The sequence below is a fragment of the Brienomyrus brachyistius genome, chromosome 17 (assembly GCF_023856365.1).
Source record: "Brienomyrus brachyistius isolate T26 chromosome 17, BBRACH_0.4, whole genome shotgun sequence".
Taxonomy (NCBI): Eukaryota; Metazoa; Chordata; class Actinopteri; order Osteoglossiformes; family Mormyridae; genus Brienomyrus; species Brienomyrus brachyistius.
In genome coordinates this window covers 634,997-655,072 of record NC_064549.1, presented here as the reverse complement: position 1 = coordinate 655,072, position 20,076 = coordinate 634,997, and the positions used below count along the sequence as shown (strand labels likewise).

General features: G+C 48.1%; 1 protein-coding gene and 1 long non-coding RNA gene across 2 annotated transcripts; one reads left to right on the top strand and one right to left on the bottom strand.

The window, feature by feature from the left end:
• Window positions 1-243: 243 nt before the first annotated feature.
• On the top strand, window positions 244-19,132 carry LOC125711418 (endothelin-converting enzyme-like 1). Its single transcript, XM_048980292.1, has 18 exons — window positions 244-391; window positions 5,144-6,163; window positions 6,565-6,633; window positions 6,803-6,913; window positions 8,563-8,655; window positions 8,986-9,110; window positions 13,671-13,893; window positions 14,229-14,327; window positions 14,430-14,504; window positions 14,855-14,958; window positions 15,080-15,138; window positions 16,075-16,126; window positions 16,300-16,367; window positions 16,467-16,591; window positions 16,676-16,741; window positions 16,858-16,953; window positions 17,378-17,454; window positions 17,635-19,132. Exons 2-18 carry the CDS (start codon window positions 5,345-5,347, stop codon window positions 17,732-17,734), a joined length of 2,361 nt encoding a protein of 786 aa, XP_048836249.1. The 5' UTR covers window positions 244-391; window positions 5,144-5,344; the 3' UTR covers window positions 17,735-19,132.
• Window positions 15,450-20,024, bottom strand: LOC125711425 (uncharacterized). The gene is made up of 4 exons (XR_007383015.1): window positions 19,829-20,024; window positions 19,563-19,609; window positions 16,423-16,531; window positions 15,450-16,091 (listed from the first exon to the last, which is right to left on the bottom strand). It is a non-coding gene; the product is annotated as an uncharacterized LOC125711425 (long non-coding RNA).
• Between the last annotated feature and the right edge of the window lie 52 nt (window positions 20,025-20,076).

The window sequence follows — 20,076 nt, the reverse complement described above, 5'->3', positions numbered from 1 at the left end:
CATGGCTCCGGTGAGTCTGCCTGGACCGGGCGGCGGAGACGGTCCAGCAATCGGGCTATGAGGTAAGACTCAATGACATGACATTAAGTGAACTCATTCACATTACAAGTTCTACCTGTTAATGTTTACACTCCATCAGATCTGGGGAGCGCTCATATTGTTGTGTTTTTGTGTTTTTGGTCTTTCTCTGGATGGAGTAACGGTACCAATCCCAGCGCTCGAACTCTGGGGTGGCGCTTCATCATGACGCGTCCCTCTAGTCCCCACCTTGCTCCCTCTTTCTCTGCTCTCTCCTTCTCTCCTCTCCTCTCCTCTCCTCTCATTCGCACATTCTCTCACTTCGCTCCGGGTTTGCACAGCTCACCGGTGTCCGGATCTGCAGCCGTCAGCGGTGAGTGACGACGCCTTCTGAGCGTCTTCCTTTACGCCCCTCGAAAGCAGGATGATCGTCATAGTTGTTCTGATTAAATTACACGAAAGTTTTCTCTTGTACCTAAAAATAAGACCACACTCAGTGGGTTCACTCGGGTTATTGAGTTGAAAGTAAAGTTGTCTTTCTCCGATGCGCATCAGTGATCGGTCTTCCTGCGGTGGGTTTGGTTCATCAAGACATCAAGGGGTCCATTGCACACAAACGACTTTCCCCGTCAGACCAGTTAAAGTTCACATTCATGGTCCTGTTTAGTTCAGCTATCCGTAGGGTGAAATAATCATGTTATACGGTTGAAGTTTTGGAGGCATACTAAATGCTTCGAAAGAAGATCGTCTAAATTGTCGATTTAAACTGGCCATAACAATACGTGGCAGTGGATTCATTGATGTTCACGAATTGTGTGAGCAGGAGTATTTATCGGCATCTCTGCCTTCATTACCGTAGGAAGCTGGTCCGGGAGTCGCGCAGTCGGACTCTATGAAGAGCAATCGGCGAAAGTGAAAGGCGTGTGTGTTTCAGCACCATGATGAGAGTGGGGATCTCTAATAAGCGAGAAATGTCAGAGCCAGAGGGCTCCGTGACCGCTTCGATTGAGGGATGATAAACGCATTTGGGACGCCGAGCGGGGGCTCCGGAGTGTGGATGGCCGTGAAGGGGGGGGGGGGGGGGCGGGGGCGTCTGCTCCACTTTCCACACGGCGTGAAAACGCGTATCAACGGACCCGAAACCTGACCGCTTTCTTCATCAGTCCATTGACCGGCCTCCTGATTTATGGTTCTACAGATTTAGCGTTAAAGACCCAGCCTGGTGCTCCGAGGCGTAAAGATGGGCGTGTACGTGTCTAAAGTGCATTAACAAACAACTTAATTCACCCGTCCAGGGTGTGCTGCTCTGTATCCAGGTACAATTTGTTTGGCAGGGGGGAAAGAGTTATGAGAATTGCTGAGCCGCAGACGTATGAAGTGTGCTGGGGGGCAGAGAGGTTAAATACCGACAGGAGAGTTAACTAACAATAAACGTCCCAGTAGCTTATACTCAAAACAGAAACGTAGCCCCGGCAGCCACTGGCTATGTCCGAATTTCACTGATTCTGTGCGTGTGTGTGTGTGCGCGCGTGTCTGTGTGTGTGTGCCCCGCTCTGGCAGAACGTGATGGATGATGGAGAGCATGGAGGATGACATTCTCAGGAGGAACACCACCCCCATCATCTGCCCTGGGTGTAGCACTCTTCCTCTCCCCCCGGCTGCCCTCCTGTTGGTCCCCTTTTCTAAACGTCTCTTAACATAAGTATTTTTCTTCATCACATCGCCGCTTTTGTCTTCTCTCTTTAAAATCAGCTGCGCGGTTTTTTAAGCTTTTTTTTCTCCCATAAAACATCATTTTGGAAGCACTGTGGTGGCCATCATACCGTGTGAAGGGAAGATTCATTATTGTGATTCAGCTTTTAGATGAAGGTGAAACAGATCAAGATGACACCCCTTTGCCAAATTGCAGCCCCCCTCCCAGCCTGTGTTCCAAATCCCTGCGCCAAACTGCGCAGACCTGTGCTGCTAATGACTGTGCTCCATCCCTCCATCCTGTCTGTCTATGTAAATGAAAATGTGGATGACCAGACCACATCTAACACCACCCCATCACGCCTTGTCTCACAAATACGCCAAACCGCACCTGCAAAGGGATCAGAGGGATTAAGCTCTGGCTGAGCCCCAAGCACCCAAACCTGTGGAAACAAGTACAGGTGCTGACCCTTATCACACCGGCTTTTTGGATACGATACTAGACCAGCGAATTCCAAGAGAAGGTTTCTGAGCGGAGAATAGCTGCCCCTGATTGGATGCGAATCCATCTGTTTCAGAATCAGATTAGAACCACAATCAGGTTTGTTGGACAAGAATGTTCACAGGGAATTTCTCTCCAGTTGTCAATGACTCTGATGTTACAGTACATACACTATATGGACAAAAGTATCGGGACACCTGGTCATTACACCTACAGGAACTTTTCTGGCATCCCATTCTAAACCCATAGGCATCAGTATGGAGTTGGTCTCCCCTTTGCAGCTATAACAGCTGCCACTCTTCTGGGAAGGCTTTCCACAAAATGTTGGAGTGTGTCTGTGCAGATTTTTGCCCATTCATCCAGAAGAGCATTTGTGAGGTCAGGCAGTGATGTTGGACGTGAAGGCCTGGCTCGCAATCCCTCTTGTCGTTCATGCCAAAGGTGTTCATTGGGGTTGAGGCCTGGGCTTTGTGTGGGCCAGTTAAGTTCTTTCACGCCAAACTCACCCAACCATGTCTCTATGGACCTTGCTTTGTGCACTGGGGCACAGTCATGCTGGAACCTCCCCAAACTGTTCCCACAAAGTTGGAAGCATAGATTTCTCCAAAATGTTGTGCCGAAGCAATAAGTGTTCCCTTGACTAGGGGGCCAAGCCCACCCCCTGAAAAACAACCCCGTACCATTATCCTTCCTCCACCAAGCATTGCAGTTGGCACAGTGCAGTCAGGCAGGTAATGTTCTCCTGGCATCCACCAAACTCAGACTCGTGCAGCAGACTTCCAGACAGAGAAGTGTGATTCATCACTCCACAGAACATATTTCCTCTGCTCCAGAGTGCAGTGGTGGTGTGTTTTACACCACTCCATCTGACGCCTGGTATTGTGTTTGGAAATATGAGGTTTGCATGCAGCTGCTCGGCCAGGGAAGCCCATTCCATGAAGCTCCCAGTGCACAGTTTTTGTGTTGGGGTTAATGCCAGAGGAAGCGGGGAACTGCGCAGTTACTGAGTCAACAGAGAGTTGGTGACTTTTACACACTCAGTAACTCCACTCTGCTACTTTATGTGTCCTGCTACTTAATGGCTGAGTTTCTGTTGTTCCTAAACACTTCCACTATGCAGTTATACCACTAACAGTTGACCATGGAACATCTAGCAAGGGAGAAATTTCACAAACTGACTCATTACAAAGGTGGCATCCTATGACAGGTCCATTCTTGAATTCTTTTCAGAATGACCTATTTTTTCACAAATGTTTGTAAACCTGACTGCTTGTCTAGGTGCTTGATTATATACACCTGTGACAATGGGTCTGAATGAAACACCTGAATTCAATGATTTAGCGGGTTGTCCTGATACTTTTGTCCAAATAGTGTAGATGTATATTTAAGACAGTACAAGACAATGGTCATATATAGTCTGGCTGATGTATACAGTGTGCACGTATAGTTCATAAATGTAGAAAAAGTGCAATGTGCATGTATGCATGTCAGGGCAAGGAATTATAGAATAAATACAAATATACAATACATTACCTCACAATACAATACAATACAATACAATTTCTCACAATACAGTACAATACCTCACGGTACAGTACAATGCAATTTAACACAATGGAGCAGTGGGGATTGAAGGCTTGTTATTTTTTACCAAGATCTAGAAACATACCTCATAATTCCAACATGTCGTATCACATACAATTATCACAGTCAAATACCACAGACGGGTATCACAGTCAAATACCACAGACAGGTATCACAGTCAAATACCACAGACAGGTATCACAGTCAAATACCACAGAGAGGTATCACAGTCAGTTATCAAAGACAATGTCACAGTCAGGAATCACAGACAGGTATCACAGAGAGGTGTCACAGTCAGATGTTACAGCTGGGTACCACAGATAGGTATAATAGTTGGGTATTAAAGACAGGTGTCACAGTCTGGTGGTACAAGTACCACAAACCGATATTCCAGACAAATGGTACAGGTATTAAAATGTTTAAGCAGCTGAGTTCCAGCATGGGGCAGAATGGTGCACTTGAGATTCTCACTGTTAGGTGCTTCAATGAAATGGCAGCTAAATAAATAGAAAAGGAGTGAGATTATATGATAAAAAAGACCAACTCGAACACAGTGACAGAAATGTGATAAAGAATTCAAAGTCTCCTTATGTTTCTGGGGTATATATTTTCAGTATTCCCTGTGATATTATTACTTAAAATACACGCTGCCTATTTAGGATTGGCTACTACGTCCTCAGGAACTGAATTGTTCACGAGGAATTTTTTCAGCTGAGTGATGCTTCCTATTTGGGCCGTTTAGAGTAGGAGACGGGTTACTATGGTGACGTGATGTAACGGCTAGGAAAGGTTAGTTCCTGGTGATGCCATTCCGTTTGGGTCGAAAGGAGATTCCAACCCGCTTCAGGGCCCTGGCTGTCTTAAAGGCTTTGAAGGTTTCAGCTCTTTTAAAGGCTCCAGTGCTCTTAAAGGTTTTGACCCTCTTAAGGGCTCCAGCTGACTAAAACCACTAAATGGATGAAGCTCAGAATGAAAGCAAAATAAGTTTAGTTGTTAAAATTGGGACTGAAATCCACTTTAGCAGTGTTTGTAACAGGCTTTCACTTAAGAAGGGCAAGAGGCTCTTGGTTGTGAGCTGGGGGTGGGGGCTTTATCTATTCTTTGTGCCTTCCGAGGGGGGAGGGGGGACATTTGGATCTGATTCTCCTGACATCATGTCATCTCGCTTGCCTGTGCTGCCCCCCATGCCTCCCCCGCTCCATTTACATCTTTCTGAGATCAATAAAAATGAGTCACAGAAAATGCATTGTCTTTGTCCCGCATGGATGAATGCAGGATGAGTCCTGATGATTCCAGGGTCCTTCTGCGGTTTGGTCGTACGGCTCATGTCCCATGTCGTCCCCACAGGAGCACGCAGCGCCCCCCACTGAGAGCGAGCGAGACAGATGTCAGCAGGGGGTACCATCCCGCCAGAGCCTCTGAATCAAGCCTGTGTGGTCAGCTGGCCTTCATTGGAGGAGATGGCCACATTCTGGAAAGCGGTGTCCACTTTTTAATTTTTGTCACCCACACCCCCCTCCCCGCTGCCACATCGTCGAAGGGGTTGCCATGGAGAAGACGTACTCCCTGACGGCGCACTACGATGAGTTCCAGGAGGTGAAGCAGGGCGGCAAATACACTAGCAACACCCTGAGTAATGGGCTCAGCCTGCAGCTGGGGGGCGGGACCGAAAAAAGTGGGCGTGGCCGGGGAGGGCGGGGCCGTGATCAGACCGGTGGCCTGCCTCGCTGGAGTCGGCGAGAGGTCTGCCTTCTGTCGGGCCTGGTGTTTGCGGCGGGACTCTGCGTGATCCTGGGCTGCATGCTGGCGCTCAAGTACCTGGCACTGGAGCAGGAGGGGCCCTGCAGGCAGGACTGCGAGCAGAGGAAGGTCCTGCTGAAGGCGTCACGCTTCATCGCCGCCAACACCGACCCCACGATCGACCCCTGCGTCGACTTCTACTCCTTCGCCTGCGGTGGCTGGCTGCGCCGCCATGCCATCCCCGAGGACAAGCTGAGCTACGGCGTCATTACAGCCATCGGCGAGCACAATGAGGAGAAGCTGCAGCGCCTCCTGCTGCTCCCCGTGCGCCGGCGTGGCCCCGACTCCGCCGAGCGCAAGGTCAAGGACTTCTACCGCTCTTGCATGAACCTGAAGGAGATCGACCGACTTGGCTCAGCACCCATGGCCGAGGTCATCGACGGCTGCGGTGGCTGGGACCTGGCCGGAGTGCCCCCTGGTGGAGCTGGCTGGGAAAGCGGCAACGCACCCCAGAGGCCTGACTTCAATGAGCTGCTGTATCGCATGCAGGGGGTGTATAGCACCGCTGTCTTCTTCTCCCTCACCGTCAACGTGGACGACAAGAACTCGTCACGCAACGCTATTCGGGTAAGAGGGGCAACGTCGGCGTGATGCGTTCTGACGTGTTCCGTGTGTCCTGGGGTCTCAGGGTGCGAGGTGGCCGGCGGAGACCCAGCCCATCTCCCCCCAGCTTGGCCACAGTCAGGCTTCGGTGAGAATAATGGTCTGTGACAGAATCCAGCTTCCTGGGACTCCGGGTGAAAAATGCGAGAGATGGATGGTTCTGGAGTAACGACAGGGACTCCTCTTCGGCACACATTACCATTAACCCCCCCCCCCCCCCCCACTTTCATCCACACTGACTTTCAAAGTGACACCAAAGTTAGCAGACAGCTTTCAGGCCTGCCAGCTCTGAGATTGTTCTGTGTGTGACTGTGTGTGTGTGTGTGTGGGTGTGTGTGAGTGACTCTGTGTGCCCTGCCTTACAGATTGACCAGGAAGGGCTAACATTACCTGAGAGAACTCTCTACCTGGGCCAGGATGAAGACAGTGTGAAGGTACTATGTTTGACTCTACTTAATTCTCTCTGTCCAGTGTCCATACATGTCCCAACACTGATGATGTCACCCCCATGACCTTTATATGATGTCACCCCTGTCCCTTTCTGATGACATCACCTTGTATTCTTCCTGCTGATGTCACTCCATGCTCCTCTCCGGGTGTCAGATTCTGGCGGCGTACAAGGCTTTGATGGAGCGGCTGCTGAGCATGCTGGGAGCTCACAATGCCACTCAGAAATCCCACGAGATCCTGCAGCTGGAGACGCGCCTCGCCAATGTGAGTGCATGGAGCCACAGCGCTCCCGGTGGCCAAGCTGTAGTACGACAGTCTCATTGTCTCAATGAGCTGTCATCTATGTAACCATGTACACTCACAAAGGGTGGGTGTCCCTGGGGATGCGTTTGTGTCTGTGTGTGTGTATCCCTGGATCAGTGTATGTATCAATGTATCGGCAGCTCTCGATTCATGCGGATCTGAAACTACGCGAAAAATATTCGAGATTGGAATTTTTGGAAGCACTAATGCGAAACGGATATACACTGAAGATATATTTAAACTTTATCTTTTCATTTATTTAATATGTATTCTTTATTAATGGTATATGCTTGGCTTCTGTGTTTTTTGCTATAAAGGAGAGACCTGCATGGGACAGAATTTTAAGTCTCATTTCTGCTCACATCTGGAAGAGTCTGTTACATCAGGCAAAGGCTTGGTAATTCCTATTGTCATCCCTTACAATGGAAAAGGACAAATATCTGATTCCCCTTTGTTTGGCAGTTTTATATTCACCGTTCCTTAAGCAGGCATTTACATCCTCAGGCCTTAAAGATATCTGTGCTTCCTTGCACATCATTAGTCGGGTCCTCGTGGATTGACAGGGGGACTTTCACAATGCCAACATCCTTCCGTAAGTTCCAGGCTAGGCTGCCTGTGTAAACACCAAATTAAGCATAACAGCCGATTTTTAGCCGATGTTAATGTAAACACGTACCAACATGAATAACAGCTTGATAAAATAAAAAAATAAGAAATGTGAGTGGCCCTTTTTCATTTCGCTTCCTTTGTGGTTTCCCGTGAGTCATTTCTATTCACCATCTGCCACAGACATATCAGTCACTTCTCCCCTGCTCCTGTGCTTTCCAAAGTGAACATTTGTCCCGTCCTCGATTGCTGAGGGTTACAGGGAAGCAACCCCGACTTTAAGGTGTCCGACTTACATTAAAGTTGATTTACGTAAGGATTTGTAGAACAAATTAATCTGCAAGTCAAGAGCTGCCTACATTTGAGTGCATCTGTGTGTGTGTGTGTGTGTGTTTGTGTGTGTGTGTGTGTGTGTGTGTGTGTGTTTGTGTGTGTGTGTGTGTGTGTGTGTGTGTGTGTGTTTGTGTGTGTGTGTATAAATCTCTGTCTGTCTGTGTGTGTCTTTGTGGATACATCCCTGTGTTTTTCGATCTATCTGTATGTATCAGGGTATGTGCATCTATCTGTGTGTGTGTGTGGGGGGGGGGGGGGGGGGGTTGCATAGATAACATTTGAGGACCAAATTGTCCCCAAAGTGCAGTAAAACCTGACATTTCCCTACTTTTGGGGACATATTTTGAGGTCCCCATTTGGTTAACCTCAGTTTTATAAAAATCTGTAAATGCAATCAAAAAAGTTAAACTGCCAAAAGTCTTGTATTTGAGTTGGTTACTTATGGTTAAGGTTAGGGATGGGTAGAGGTTAAAGGTGCCGTAATTGGAATTAGGGTTTTTCCCACAGAAATGAATGCATATGTGTGTGTGTGTGTGTGTGTGTGTGTGTGTGTGTGTGTGTATTCCGCAAACTTTGAAGGATCCCTCTGTCTCTGTGCTCCTCTTGACTTTCCTCTCTCCATCTGTCCTGTGAGAACTGATAACCCCCCCCCCCTCCAATGTCCCCCCTAGATAACGATGTCAGAGTTCGACGAGCAGAGGAAGGACATCAGCAGCATGTACAACAGGCTCACGCTGCGGCAGCTTCAGAAGATCGCTCCCAGTGTGAGTCTCACACACACACACACACACACACACACACACACACACACACCACGGGGGTCACAGAGGGCGAGGGGCATCTGTAGGTTAAAGGTACAGCCCCCGAAAGACCCTGACCTACATGGTGCAGTGAGCCGAGAGGCTCTGGGTTGGCGCTGTGGGACAGATCTGCCCATCGGGGGGCTGATAGAGCAAATGGTGCCGCTCAGTCACTCAGAAATTGGACCTGAGACGACGGAAAAGGCCATGTGTGTGAGAGAAGATGATTGGGAGGAGCAGAGCAGTAGAGCCAAGCCGACTGAAAGGTCCGTCTTTCTCTGTACTGCCACCCAGATCTACTGGAAACGCCTGCTGGACCGGATATTCCATGAGAACTTCTCGGAGGACGAGGAGATTGTGGTGCTCGCCACTGAATACATGCAGAAGGTTTCAGAGATCATCAAGACCACATCAAAAAGGTGGGGGGGCAGAGGGATAAACGTGAGAGAGGGGGATGAGAGCAAGGGTGAGGGAGAAATGAAAAAGAGGGATGGGTGAAGAAGAGAATTGCAAGGGGTGAGATTTTAATTGGTGCTGATGTTTTTCCGTCTCACTCTGTCAGCCTGCTTGTTATCTCTGTCTCACTCTGTCAGTCTGCCTGTTATCTCTGTCTCTCTCTGTCAGCCTGCCTGTTATCTCTGTCTCACTCTGTCAGCCTGCCTGTTATCTCTGTCTCACTCTGTCAGCCTGCCTGTTATCTCTGTCTCACTCTGTCAGCCTGCCTGTTATCTCTGTCTCACTCTGTCAGACTGCCTGTTATCTCTGTCTCACTCTGTCAACCTGCCTGTTATCTCTGTCTCACTCTGTCAGTCTGCCTGTTATCTCTGTCTCACTCTGTCAGCCTGCCTGTTATCTCTGTCTCACTCTGTCAGCCTGCCTGTTATCTGTCTCACTCTGTCAGCCTGCCTGTTATCTCTGTCTCACTCTGTCAGCCTGCCTGTTATCTGTCTCACTCTGTCAGTCTGCCTGTTATCTCTGTCTCACTCTGTCAACCTGCCTGTTATCTCTGTCTCACTCTGTCAGTCTGCCTGTTATCTCTGTCTCACTCTGTCAGCCTGCCTGTTATCTCTGTCTCACTCTGTCAGCCTGCCTGTTATCTCTGTCTCACTCTGTCAGCCTGCCTGTTATCTCTGTCTCACTCTGTCAGTCTGCCTGTTATCTCTGTCTCACTCTGTCAGTCTGCCTGTTATCTCTGTCTCACTCTGACAGCCTGCCTGTTATCTCTGTCTTACTCTGTCAGTCTGCCTGTTATCTCTGTCTCACTCTGTCAACCTGCCTGTTATCTCTGTCTCACTCTGTCAACCTGCCTGTTATCTCTGTCTCACTCTGTCAGACTGCCTGTTATCTCTGTCTCACTCTGTCAGCCTGCCTGTTATCTCTGTCTCACTCTGTCAGCCTGCCTGTTATCTCTGTCTCACTCTGTCAGTCTGCCTGTTATCTCTGTCTCACTCTGTCAGTCTGCCTGTTATCTCTGTCTCACTCTGTCAGCCTGCCTGTTATCTCTGTCTCACTCTGTCAGCCTGCCTGTTATCTCTGTCTCACTCTGTCAGTCTGCCTGTTATCTCTGTCTCACTCTGTCAACCTGCCTGTTATCTCTGTCTCATTGACAGTCAGTCTGCCTGTTATCTCTGTCTCACTCCCTGCTGTCACTCTATACCCCTTCTCTGTCTGTATCACTCAGTGTCTGGTCTTCATCGTTATGCTTTATGAGCATGGTAAGACTTTTGCATCAGACATGGGGAGGAGCATAAAGACATTTATTGTGCTGCTGTCATTTCAACGCATCACCTCAGAAGAGGCCAAAGATGTGATTTCATAGCCGCGTTATCTCATCTCTGTCAGTTTGTATGCCCCCCCCACTCCACAAAAGGAATAAGGAGAAAGGAACCACAAGCATTCACCCCTGTCATTCTGTTCCTATGCGTTTTTCTCTTTTCTGTCTATATCCCCTCTGACTCTATCTTCCTGTCCCAGTCCCCCCATCATTCTATCCTCCTGTCTCAGTCGCCCAGTCTCTCTATCTTCCTGTCCCAGTCCCCCCATCATTCTATCCTCCTGTCTCAGTCGCCCAGTCTCTCTATCTTCCTGTCCCAGTCCCCCCATCATTCTATCCTCCTGTCTCAGTCACCCAGTCTCTCTATCCTCCTGTCCTAATCCCCCCGTCTCTCTATCCCTCTATTTAGTACAGATACTTTATGGGATCCACTGAAATAAAAAGGTAGCTGATTATGAGAAAGACCTTGGTGTGTATGTTGATGCTTCCATGTCCCACTCTCGCCAGTGTGGGGAAGCAATTTAAAAGGCCGGTAGGATGTTGGGTTACATCTCTAGGTGTGTGGAGTTTAAGTCAAGGGAGTTGATGCTGCAATTATATAATTCCTTGGTAAGACCTTACCTAGGGGGTGGCATGGTGGTGCAGTGGTTAGCACTGTTGCCTCAAACCTCTGGGACCCGGGTTTGAATCTCTGCCTGGGTCACATGTGTGTGGAGTTTGCATGTTCTCCCCATGTTGTCGTGGGGTTTCCTCCGGGTACTCTGGTTTCCCCCCCATAGTCCAAAGACATGCTGCGGCTGATTGGAGTTACTAAATTGCCCATAGGTGTGCATGAATGAGTGAATGGTGTGTGAGTGTACTCTGCGATGGGCTGGCCCCTAATCCTGGGTTGTTCCCTGCCTCGTGCCCATTGCTTCCGGGATAGGCTCCAGACCCCCTGCAACTCAGTAGGATAAACAGTTTGGAAAATGAATGGTTGAGCTGTTAGTTAAGTTCTCCCCAATGAGCTTGATGGGCCAAATGGCCTCCTCTCATTTGTAAATTCCTTATGTTCTTATCCTCCTGTCTCAGTCGCTCGGTCTCTCTATCCTCCTATCTCAGTCGCCCGGTCTCTCTATCCTCCTGTCTGTCGCCTGGTCTCTCTATCCTCCTGTCTCAGTCGCCTGGTATCTGTATCCTCCTGTGTCAGTCGCCCGGTCTCTCTATCCTCCTGTCTGTCACCCGGTCTCTCTATCCTCCTGTGTCAGTCGCCCGGTCTCTCTATCCTCCTGTGTCAGTCGCCCGGTCTCTCTATCCTCCTGTCTGTCGCCCGGTCTCTCTATCATCCTGTCTCAGTTGCCCGGTCTCTCTATCCTCCTGTCTGTCGCCTGGTCTCTCAATTCTCCTGTCTCAGTTGCCTGGTCTCTCTATCCTCCTGTCTGTCGCCTGGTCTCTCAATCCTCCTGTCTCAGTTGCCTGGTCTCTATCCTCCTGTCTGTCACCTGGTCTCTCTATCCTCCTGTCTGTCGCCTGGTCTCTCAATCCTCCTGTCTCAGTTGCCTGGTCTCTATCCTCCTGTCTGTCGCCTGGTCTCTCTATCCTCCTGTCTGTCGCCTGGTCTCTCAATCCTCCTGTCTCAGTTGCCTGGTCTCTCTATCCTCCTGTCTCAGTTGCCTGGTCTCTATCCTCCTGTCTGTCGCCTGGTCTCTCTATCCTCCTGTCTGTCGCCTGGTCTCTCAATCCTCCTGTCTCAGTTGCCTGGTCTCTCTATCCTCCTGTCTCAGTTGCCTGGTCTCTATCCTCCTGTCTGTCGCCTGGTCTCTCTATCCTCCTGTCTGTCGCCTGGTCTCTCTATCCTCCTGTCTGTTGCCTGGTCTCTCAATCCTCCTGTCTCAGTTGCCTGGTCTCTCTATCCTCCTGTCTGTCGCCCGGTCTCTCTATCCTCCTGTCTGTCGCCTGGTCTCTCTATCCTCCTGTCTCAGTTGCCTGGTCTCTCTATCCTCCTGTCTCAGTCGCCCAGTCTCTGTATCCTTCTCTCCTAATCCCCCTTGTGTCTTTCTCTCCTCCTGTCCTGTCCCCCGTCACTCTCTCCTGCTTTCCCAGTCCCCATCTCCCTCTATCCCGATGTCCTTACTCCTGTCTCTCTCCCTTCCTCACCCTATCATCCTTCTCTCTCTCCTCCTGTCCATGTCCTCCCTGTCTCCCTCTCTGTCCCTGTCTTTCTCCTCCATATGCGCCATGACCCTCCCTGTCTTCCTGTCTTACCCAAGGTCTCTGTCTCTGCTCCTGCTCTCCTCCTCTTGCTCTCGCTGCTCATTGGCTGCCAGTAGGTGTCATTCACATCTCATTGCATCTGAACTTCATCCTGCCACATGTGAGCCCAGCGATCTCATTTACAGGACTAACGAGCCCTTCATTAGCACCTCACTGCCACACCCCCCCCCCCTGCCAGCCCACACATGCACAGACGTTCGGAAAGCACAGAGCCACAGTGGTGCTGTCAGAACGAGCCCTTTGCTTACGCTGGTCTGTCTAGGGGCCCTACAGCCAGGTGCCCCCATACTCCATCTCTGGCTCGTCGTTCCCAGTGTCTGACATTCTGCTTTGCTGGGTTCTCCCCCATCATCCTGCATTGAAATGTGGTCTTGAACAGTTTACAGCTGCATTGTCCAGAGCCCTGGACTAGAGTCATTCACAGGGAGGATGTCCCCCCCCCCCCAACTTCACAGCCCACTAACCCTGGGCTTTATCATGGGGCCACCATCCCCCTCTCGCCGCTTTCATGCCAAATTGTGGAGTCCCTGTTGTGACTTGCAGAGTCAGCCTGGGGTGACCATGTGATCTCTGGGCACCTCGCTGCTCCGTCTGCTACTGTTGCTAAGGCGATGATATAAGCGGCACTGGACTCAGAATGTGTGAGAAGCTCTGTTATACAGAGTTGGGGAGAGCAATAGTTAGTTTCAATATAGTTTAACTGTCTAATTAGGGCAAAGACTCACAAATATGGATATATCAGGACAGACCACATGTCTGAGGAATGCTATAGAAATCAAGGAATGGAAATGAAACACTGCCCCCTGGAGGTGTGTGCTGAGACTGTGGCCACGCACTCAATCTGTTAAGCATCTTTAATTGTTTTCCTGTCGTGAACATAATGGCATGTATAGACCCCCCCCCCCCAGGTGCTTTGTTTGTTGTGCTAAACTGAAACCCCCCCATTCTCCAGGGTCCTCCATAACTACATGCTCTGGCGGGTGGTGGTGGCTCTCAGTGAGCACCTGTCCGTGGCGTTCCGTGACACCATCCACGAGTTCTCGCGGGAGATCGACGGCACCGAGCGCCAGCTGGACCGGAGCCGGCTCTGCCTCACCCAGGCCAACAAACACTTTGGCATGGCGCTGGGGGCTCTCTTTGTGCAGGAGCACTTCTCCTCCCACAGCAAAGCCAAGGCAGGTTCCCCCAACCCCCCGCCTTTGCCCCCTCTCCCTCCCCTGTCTCCCCCGCCCCCGTGTCGTTCTCCTGTAACTCCTGTATGTATGAAATCCTTCCAAAACACGAGTATGTTTTATGCATTTTATTTGAAATAGGACCCTCTCTTCTCTCGCCCCCTTCCTAATTCACTTCACAGTCTAGTATGCCAGTAAGTCGCATAAATAGCATGACAAATGTGGCAATCTCATGAAGAGGGGGATGATATTCCTCTGTGACAAAGGAAAGTGTCGTTTGACAAGGCCTCTGTGATGCACTGACATTTGACTGCCCCCCCCCCCCCCCAAAAAAAAAGGTCCAGGAGCTGATGGAGGACATCAAACATGTGCTGGACCAGCGGCTGCAGGAGTTGGACTGGATGGACTCAAAGACCAAGGAGGCAGCCAGGGCCAAGGTGCACGACCTTCAATAGACAGTAGTGCATCCTCAGCCATTGCACCTCCTTCCTGTCTCTTAGGGACTCCGGTTTGCTGATTTCCATTCTTCCTCCCTTCAGCTGCAGTATATGATGGTGATGACAGGCTATCCTGACTTTCTGCTGAAACCAGAGCTCATTGACCAGGAATACGGGGTGAGTCAGAACTGCCAGTAAGGTGATCAGTAGTGCTGGACAAAATTATGCTTGATGAAGCATTTGCTGTATTTATTGATCCTACTAGATGGAGTTCACTGTACAAAAAAGGGCACAACAAGCATGGTCCAAAGCAAACCAAGAGCACCACCTAGTGGGGTCAAAAAATACAGCAAATGGTTCATAAAGTGCCATTTTTTCCATCACTAGTAATCCGTTCCACTCCAGTGTGGAATTTATCTGGGAAAAATTAGAAACACTGCCATAGACCATTGTTAACCTTTGTTATCTTTTCCAACGTGCCTCCTCTAAAACTACTTAAATCTACTTTACCTTTTAACCGCCTCAAGTTTTATGTGAACGAGAAGACATACTTCAGGAATATCCTCAACAGTATCAGGTACAACATTAAGCTGTCAGTGAAGAAGATCCACGAGGAGGTGGACAAGACAGCGTGAGTCTCGATGGGCAACTTCCCCCCTCCATAGTTACCCAGGGCTTCTCTGGGGGTGGGCAGGCCTCTTGGGTGAGTGTGTATGTATGTGTGTGTGTATAATGTTTGCCTGGTTTTACAGGTGGCTGCTTCCTCCTCAAGCCCTGAATGCCTATTATCTTCCTAACAAGAATCAAATGGGTGAGTGAGTCCGTAATAAATTAGCCGAACAATCACACTTAGGACTTAGGACACAGTGACACACAAAATACACAAACACAAAAAGCAAGAACAGCTAGAACTTCATACACAAACAACAAAAAAATACTTGATTCTTGCACATTCATGCACGCACAGTTCATGTGTTCCTATCATTGTGGGGACTCTCCTTCCATTTCTATGGGAAAAACCCTACTCCCGATAATGAGAACCTTAACCCCTAACCCAGGCCTAACTTGAACCATAAGTAACCAAACAAAGTACAAGACTTTTCGGTGTTTTAGTGTTTTTAATTGCATTCACAGAATTTTATGAAATTGGGGAATATATTGTGGAGACCTGAAAAAAGTCCCGACAAGCTAAAAAGAAAAACAGGTTTTACCACATTGTGGTAGGAAATACAAACCTGCACGTAGACAGACAGACACACACACACACTCACAGACAGACAGACACACACACACGCACACACACACACACACACACATGCACACATAGACAGACACACACACACACGCATAGACAGACAGACACACACACACGCACGCACACACAGACACACACAGACAGACACACACAGACACACACACACGCACAGTCAGACAGACACACACACGCATAGATAGACAGACACACACACACGCACAGACAGTCAGACAGACACACACAGACACAATTTCCTCTCCTTAGCCCTTATTTCTTATTCTCCATTGAGTCTGAATTAAATTAAGTAGTAGAACCACTTATAGTAATAGAGGACAAAAACAAAGAAAGAAAGACAGAGAGAGAGAGAATGGAGAGATGAGGGATGGAGTCCCTCAGTGCACACAGCCATCATTTTTATTGTAATGATCCCTTTTTCTTGCCTCTCCCACCCGCTTTTGCCTCATACTTCTTTTCTTCCTCTGTGGCTCTCAGTTTTCCCAGCTGGAATACTGCAGCCAACGTTGTACGATCCAGAGTTTCCACAGTAAGTACATAGACAGACAAAAAAACATACACAGACTCACGGTGAGTCATTTCTCCAAGGTGTTTTATACCGAAAGATTATACAAGGGATTTTGGCGCCACCGTGTGTGGAACCTGTGTAACTGCAGAGAAAAGAGAGAAAATATAGCCCAACAACTTGCGTGTCCCCTACAGGTCCTTAAACTATGGGGGAATCGGCGCCATCATCGGCCATGAGCTGACACACGGATATGACGACTGGGGTGAGAAGGGACTCCGTCAAAATAACCAAGAACTGACACGGCTGGCCGCTCTCACCTGTAGCCTATGTTAAGGTGTCGGCCTCTCACTGCATTTCCCAGGAGGGCAGTATGATCGCTATGGCAACCTCAAGCAGTGGTGGACCGAGGAGTCGTATCGGAAGTTCCTGAAGAAAGCGGAGTGCATCATCAAGCTCTTTGACAACTTCACAGTCTACAACCAGAGAGTAAGCTGGTACACACTCAGGTGCTCGGCGGCCCTTTGCCTGCTAAGGCTGCACACCAACGGCATCTCGCATCTCTGTCTGCAGGTGAACGGACGGCTGACACTGGGAGAGAACATCGCCGACATGGGAGGCCTGAAATTGTCCTACTATGTGAGTCATTACGGTAAAAACAGTACTATGTGTAGAACTGGTCACATGACTGACAGGAAACAACAAGCTGCATGCTTGCAAAACCCCAGTGTATCATTCCTCCCCCTTCTCCTTAGGCATACCAGAAATGGGTCAGAGAACATGGACCAGAGCGCCCTCTCCCTGGACTGAAATACACCCACGAGCAGCTGCTGTTCATAGCCTTTGCACAGGTACTAACCTTTTAACATACTCCCTAACTCCCAGTCTGCTCAGGTACTGACATTTTTACCCGCTCCCTAACTCCCAGATTGTCCTGTTACTGATATTTTAACTCACCCCAAGTCCCATTCTGCTCATCTACTGACCTTTTAACACAATCCCTAACTCCCAGTCTGCATAGCTACTGACATTTTAACCTGTTCCCTAACCCCATCTGCTCAAGTGCTGACCTTTTAACACACTCCCTAATTGCCACTGTGCTCAACAACTGACCTTTTAATTCACTCCCTAACACTCAGGTCCTGCCATTTTAATCCGTACCCTAAGCCCGGGTCTGCTCAGCTATTGACCTAACCCCTGACGCTACCCCTAATTTAACCCTACCTCTCCATTCCTAAAGCTGACAAGCAGCCATCTTGTGCTTTATCCTGACAGAACTGGTGCATGAAAAGGCGATCTCAGTCAATCTACCTGCAGCTGCTAACAGACAAACACGCACCTGAACACTACAGGTAATCACACCCGCCCGCGTCACGTTCGTTCACACAGCACTCTCATCGAGTGTGATGTCCAGACAGCTGGTAGAGGGGTCGTCTAACGTGAAGACTCTTATTCTGACCCCAGAACAGGAGTTCATGAGTGTTGCAGTCTTGTGATTGGATGGACTCATCTCTGTTTTCACCTCTCTGCAGGGTGATTGGTAGCGTATCTCAGTTCGATGAGTTTGGCAGAGTCTTTCACTGCCCCAGAGGCTCCCCCATGCACCCTGTCCAGAAGTGCTCTGTGTGGTGACTTTCGAGCTGAAGTCCCGCCTCCTCCAGCTTGTCTCCGCCCCCTAACTGTTATTTCCCAGTGTCCACAGCATGTCCATGGTGGGAATTGTGTCTTGTTTGGTAAATCAGGAAAAAAAAAAAGCTAAAAAATATTGTTGTTCTCCAGCAGTATTTTATTTACATCATTTTAGATTCATCCAACTCTGATTAAAATGCTAACTACCTTAAAATTGTAGGCAGGTGGTTTTCATTTTAACATATCTCTCTAGAGTTAAATACTTTTACACTCATAAATATATGTTTTTTTTCCAATAATTTTGTAGTTTTACATAATTAGTATATTTTACACATTTTTCTAGAATGCACAAGATATGTTGTCATGGAGATGGCTTCTTGCCAAAAAAAAAACAGAAACTGTAGTACATCCAGGATGCAAACAAACCAGGCAGGCCTGGTTGTGATTGGCCTGGCCCCAGCCCAAGGCACCATAAACAGCAGTGATGGCCAAATGAAGCGTCATGAACCATCTGCTGTATTTTCTGACACCAGTAGATGGCGCTCTCTATTCTAAAAAGGGCTCAATGCATGGCCCAAAGAAAACTGAGTGTGCCATCTAGTGGGGTCAAAAAATACAGAAAATGGTTCACGAAGCTTCATTTGGCCATCACTAGTAGACAGTCAGTAAGGATCTGGAGCTGTGGCACAGAACTGAACCCATGTAATAGAAGCCTGTCCCCCTAGTGATAAATGTATGAACAGCATGCACGTGCTGGAGGACCCGATGCAGAAAAGACAGGGAACTGTGGCACTGGGGTCTTGTTTTTGTGACTTGTTTGTTTTGGGGGGTCAAGCACTTCCAGCAGCTTAAGACTGACCCAAAGACACACTGGTGGGCCATGACAGTCCCATATATGACTGATGGCTCATTTTGGTTAGACAGCAAAGGTCAAGAAGAATTCTCATGGGACCCGACCTACGCTAAGGCTGGACCCCTGGACCCCGACCCCAGTCCTGCTGGACAAGTTCATATTCACCTGTATTGTACTTGTTTTTCTATAAATCTTAATTTTATTTCAATATCAATATATTTAATTATGAATAGTACATCAGATAAATTATCTAATAAAAAAGTCCATACATTTATACACAGAATATGAAAAAAATATTTAATTTTGTATAAAGAATTACTCATACAAAAGTGCAGAAATTGCTTTGTATTGATATAAATGTATAAAATGATTGTACACCTCTTTCTAAGCATGTTTCTCTCTGATGTTTACGCCACATTTGTTTTAAGAGACCCTGAGATCGATGGAGTTCATTTCCCACGATTCTCATTAATGCTGCAAATAATATGTCCTGTTGTTGTGTCTTTTGGGAAGAAAATACAGGGGGTCACTGTGTGAGGTATCAGTCATTTGGTGTCTGTCTCGTGTTTGTGTTTCGGGGCATGTGTTTTATGAAACGGTAATGAATAACATCAGCTATTCAATGTAACACGTTTGTGTGTTAATACGCTCATATGAAGTTACAGCAGTGAACTTAGCTGCGCGCAACTGCCACCTAGCGGCCAGCATCCCCAAGCTCAGATATCGATTCTGCCTGAGGCGGCTCGGTCCATTTCACATGGATGCTGGGGGCTCAGCACACTGGGTTCCCGGGGCAACCATGCATACAACTGCTGATATCCATGGAGACCAAAAGATACCTAATGTATTTGTGTGTGTTTTTGTTTAGGGTGTGTCTCTTGATTTCTCGTAAATTTGACCTTGAGAAAAACATCTTAGGTTAGACGAAAATTTACACAACAGACACAGACTGACAGTGACTAACACAGACTGACTCACCGTGTTGTTCCTCAGCCAAACTTTCCAAGGCGTTTTGGCAGGTCATACTAGAGGGACGGAACATCAGCTTTCACTTATAAGATCAGTCACGCGTAGCACACGATTTATTTGAATAAAATGAATGTATTTCAAATCAAAATTGCTTCTTCAATTATATGTTTTATAATATACCAATTATTACTAAGATCTATTAACTGGCTATTCATTTGAATTATTATTATATATTATTTAACAGATTGCTTTAAATACCAAAAAACAAAACGTACAATTCTACTTAACAGTGTCGTATTCTGAATATGAAACACGTTACTGTTTTATTGGTATATTACTACTTCTGTCTAACAGATAGACCCAGTTTGTGGGTGTTTAGTACAATAGTACTTTAAAACGGCTATGTTGCATGGGAATCCCTCCTATGACAGGGAATTACATTGTATGGTATATACGTGATGCATTCTACGCGTTTCATTGTGCATGATGCGCGCGTGTGCATTTTATACGTTATATACGGCAC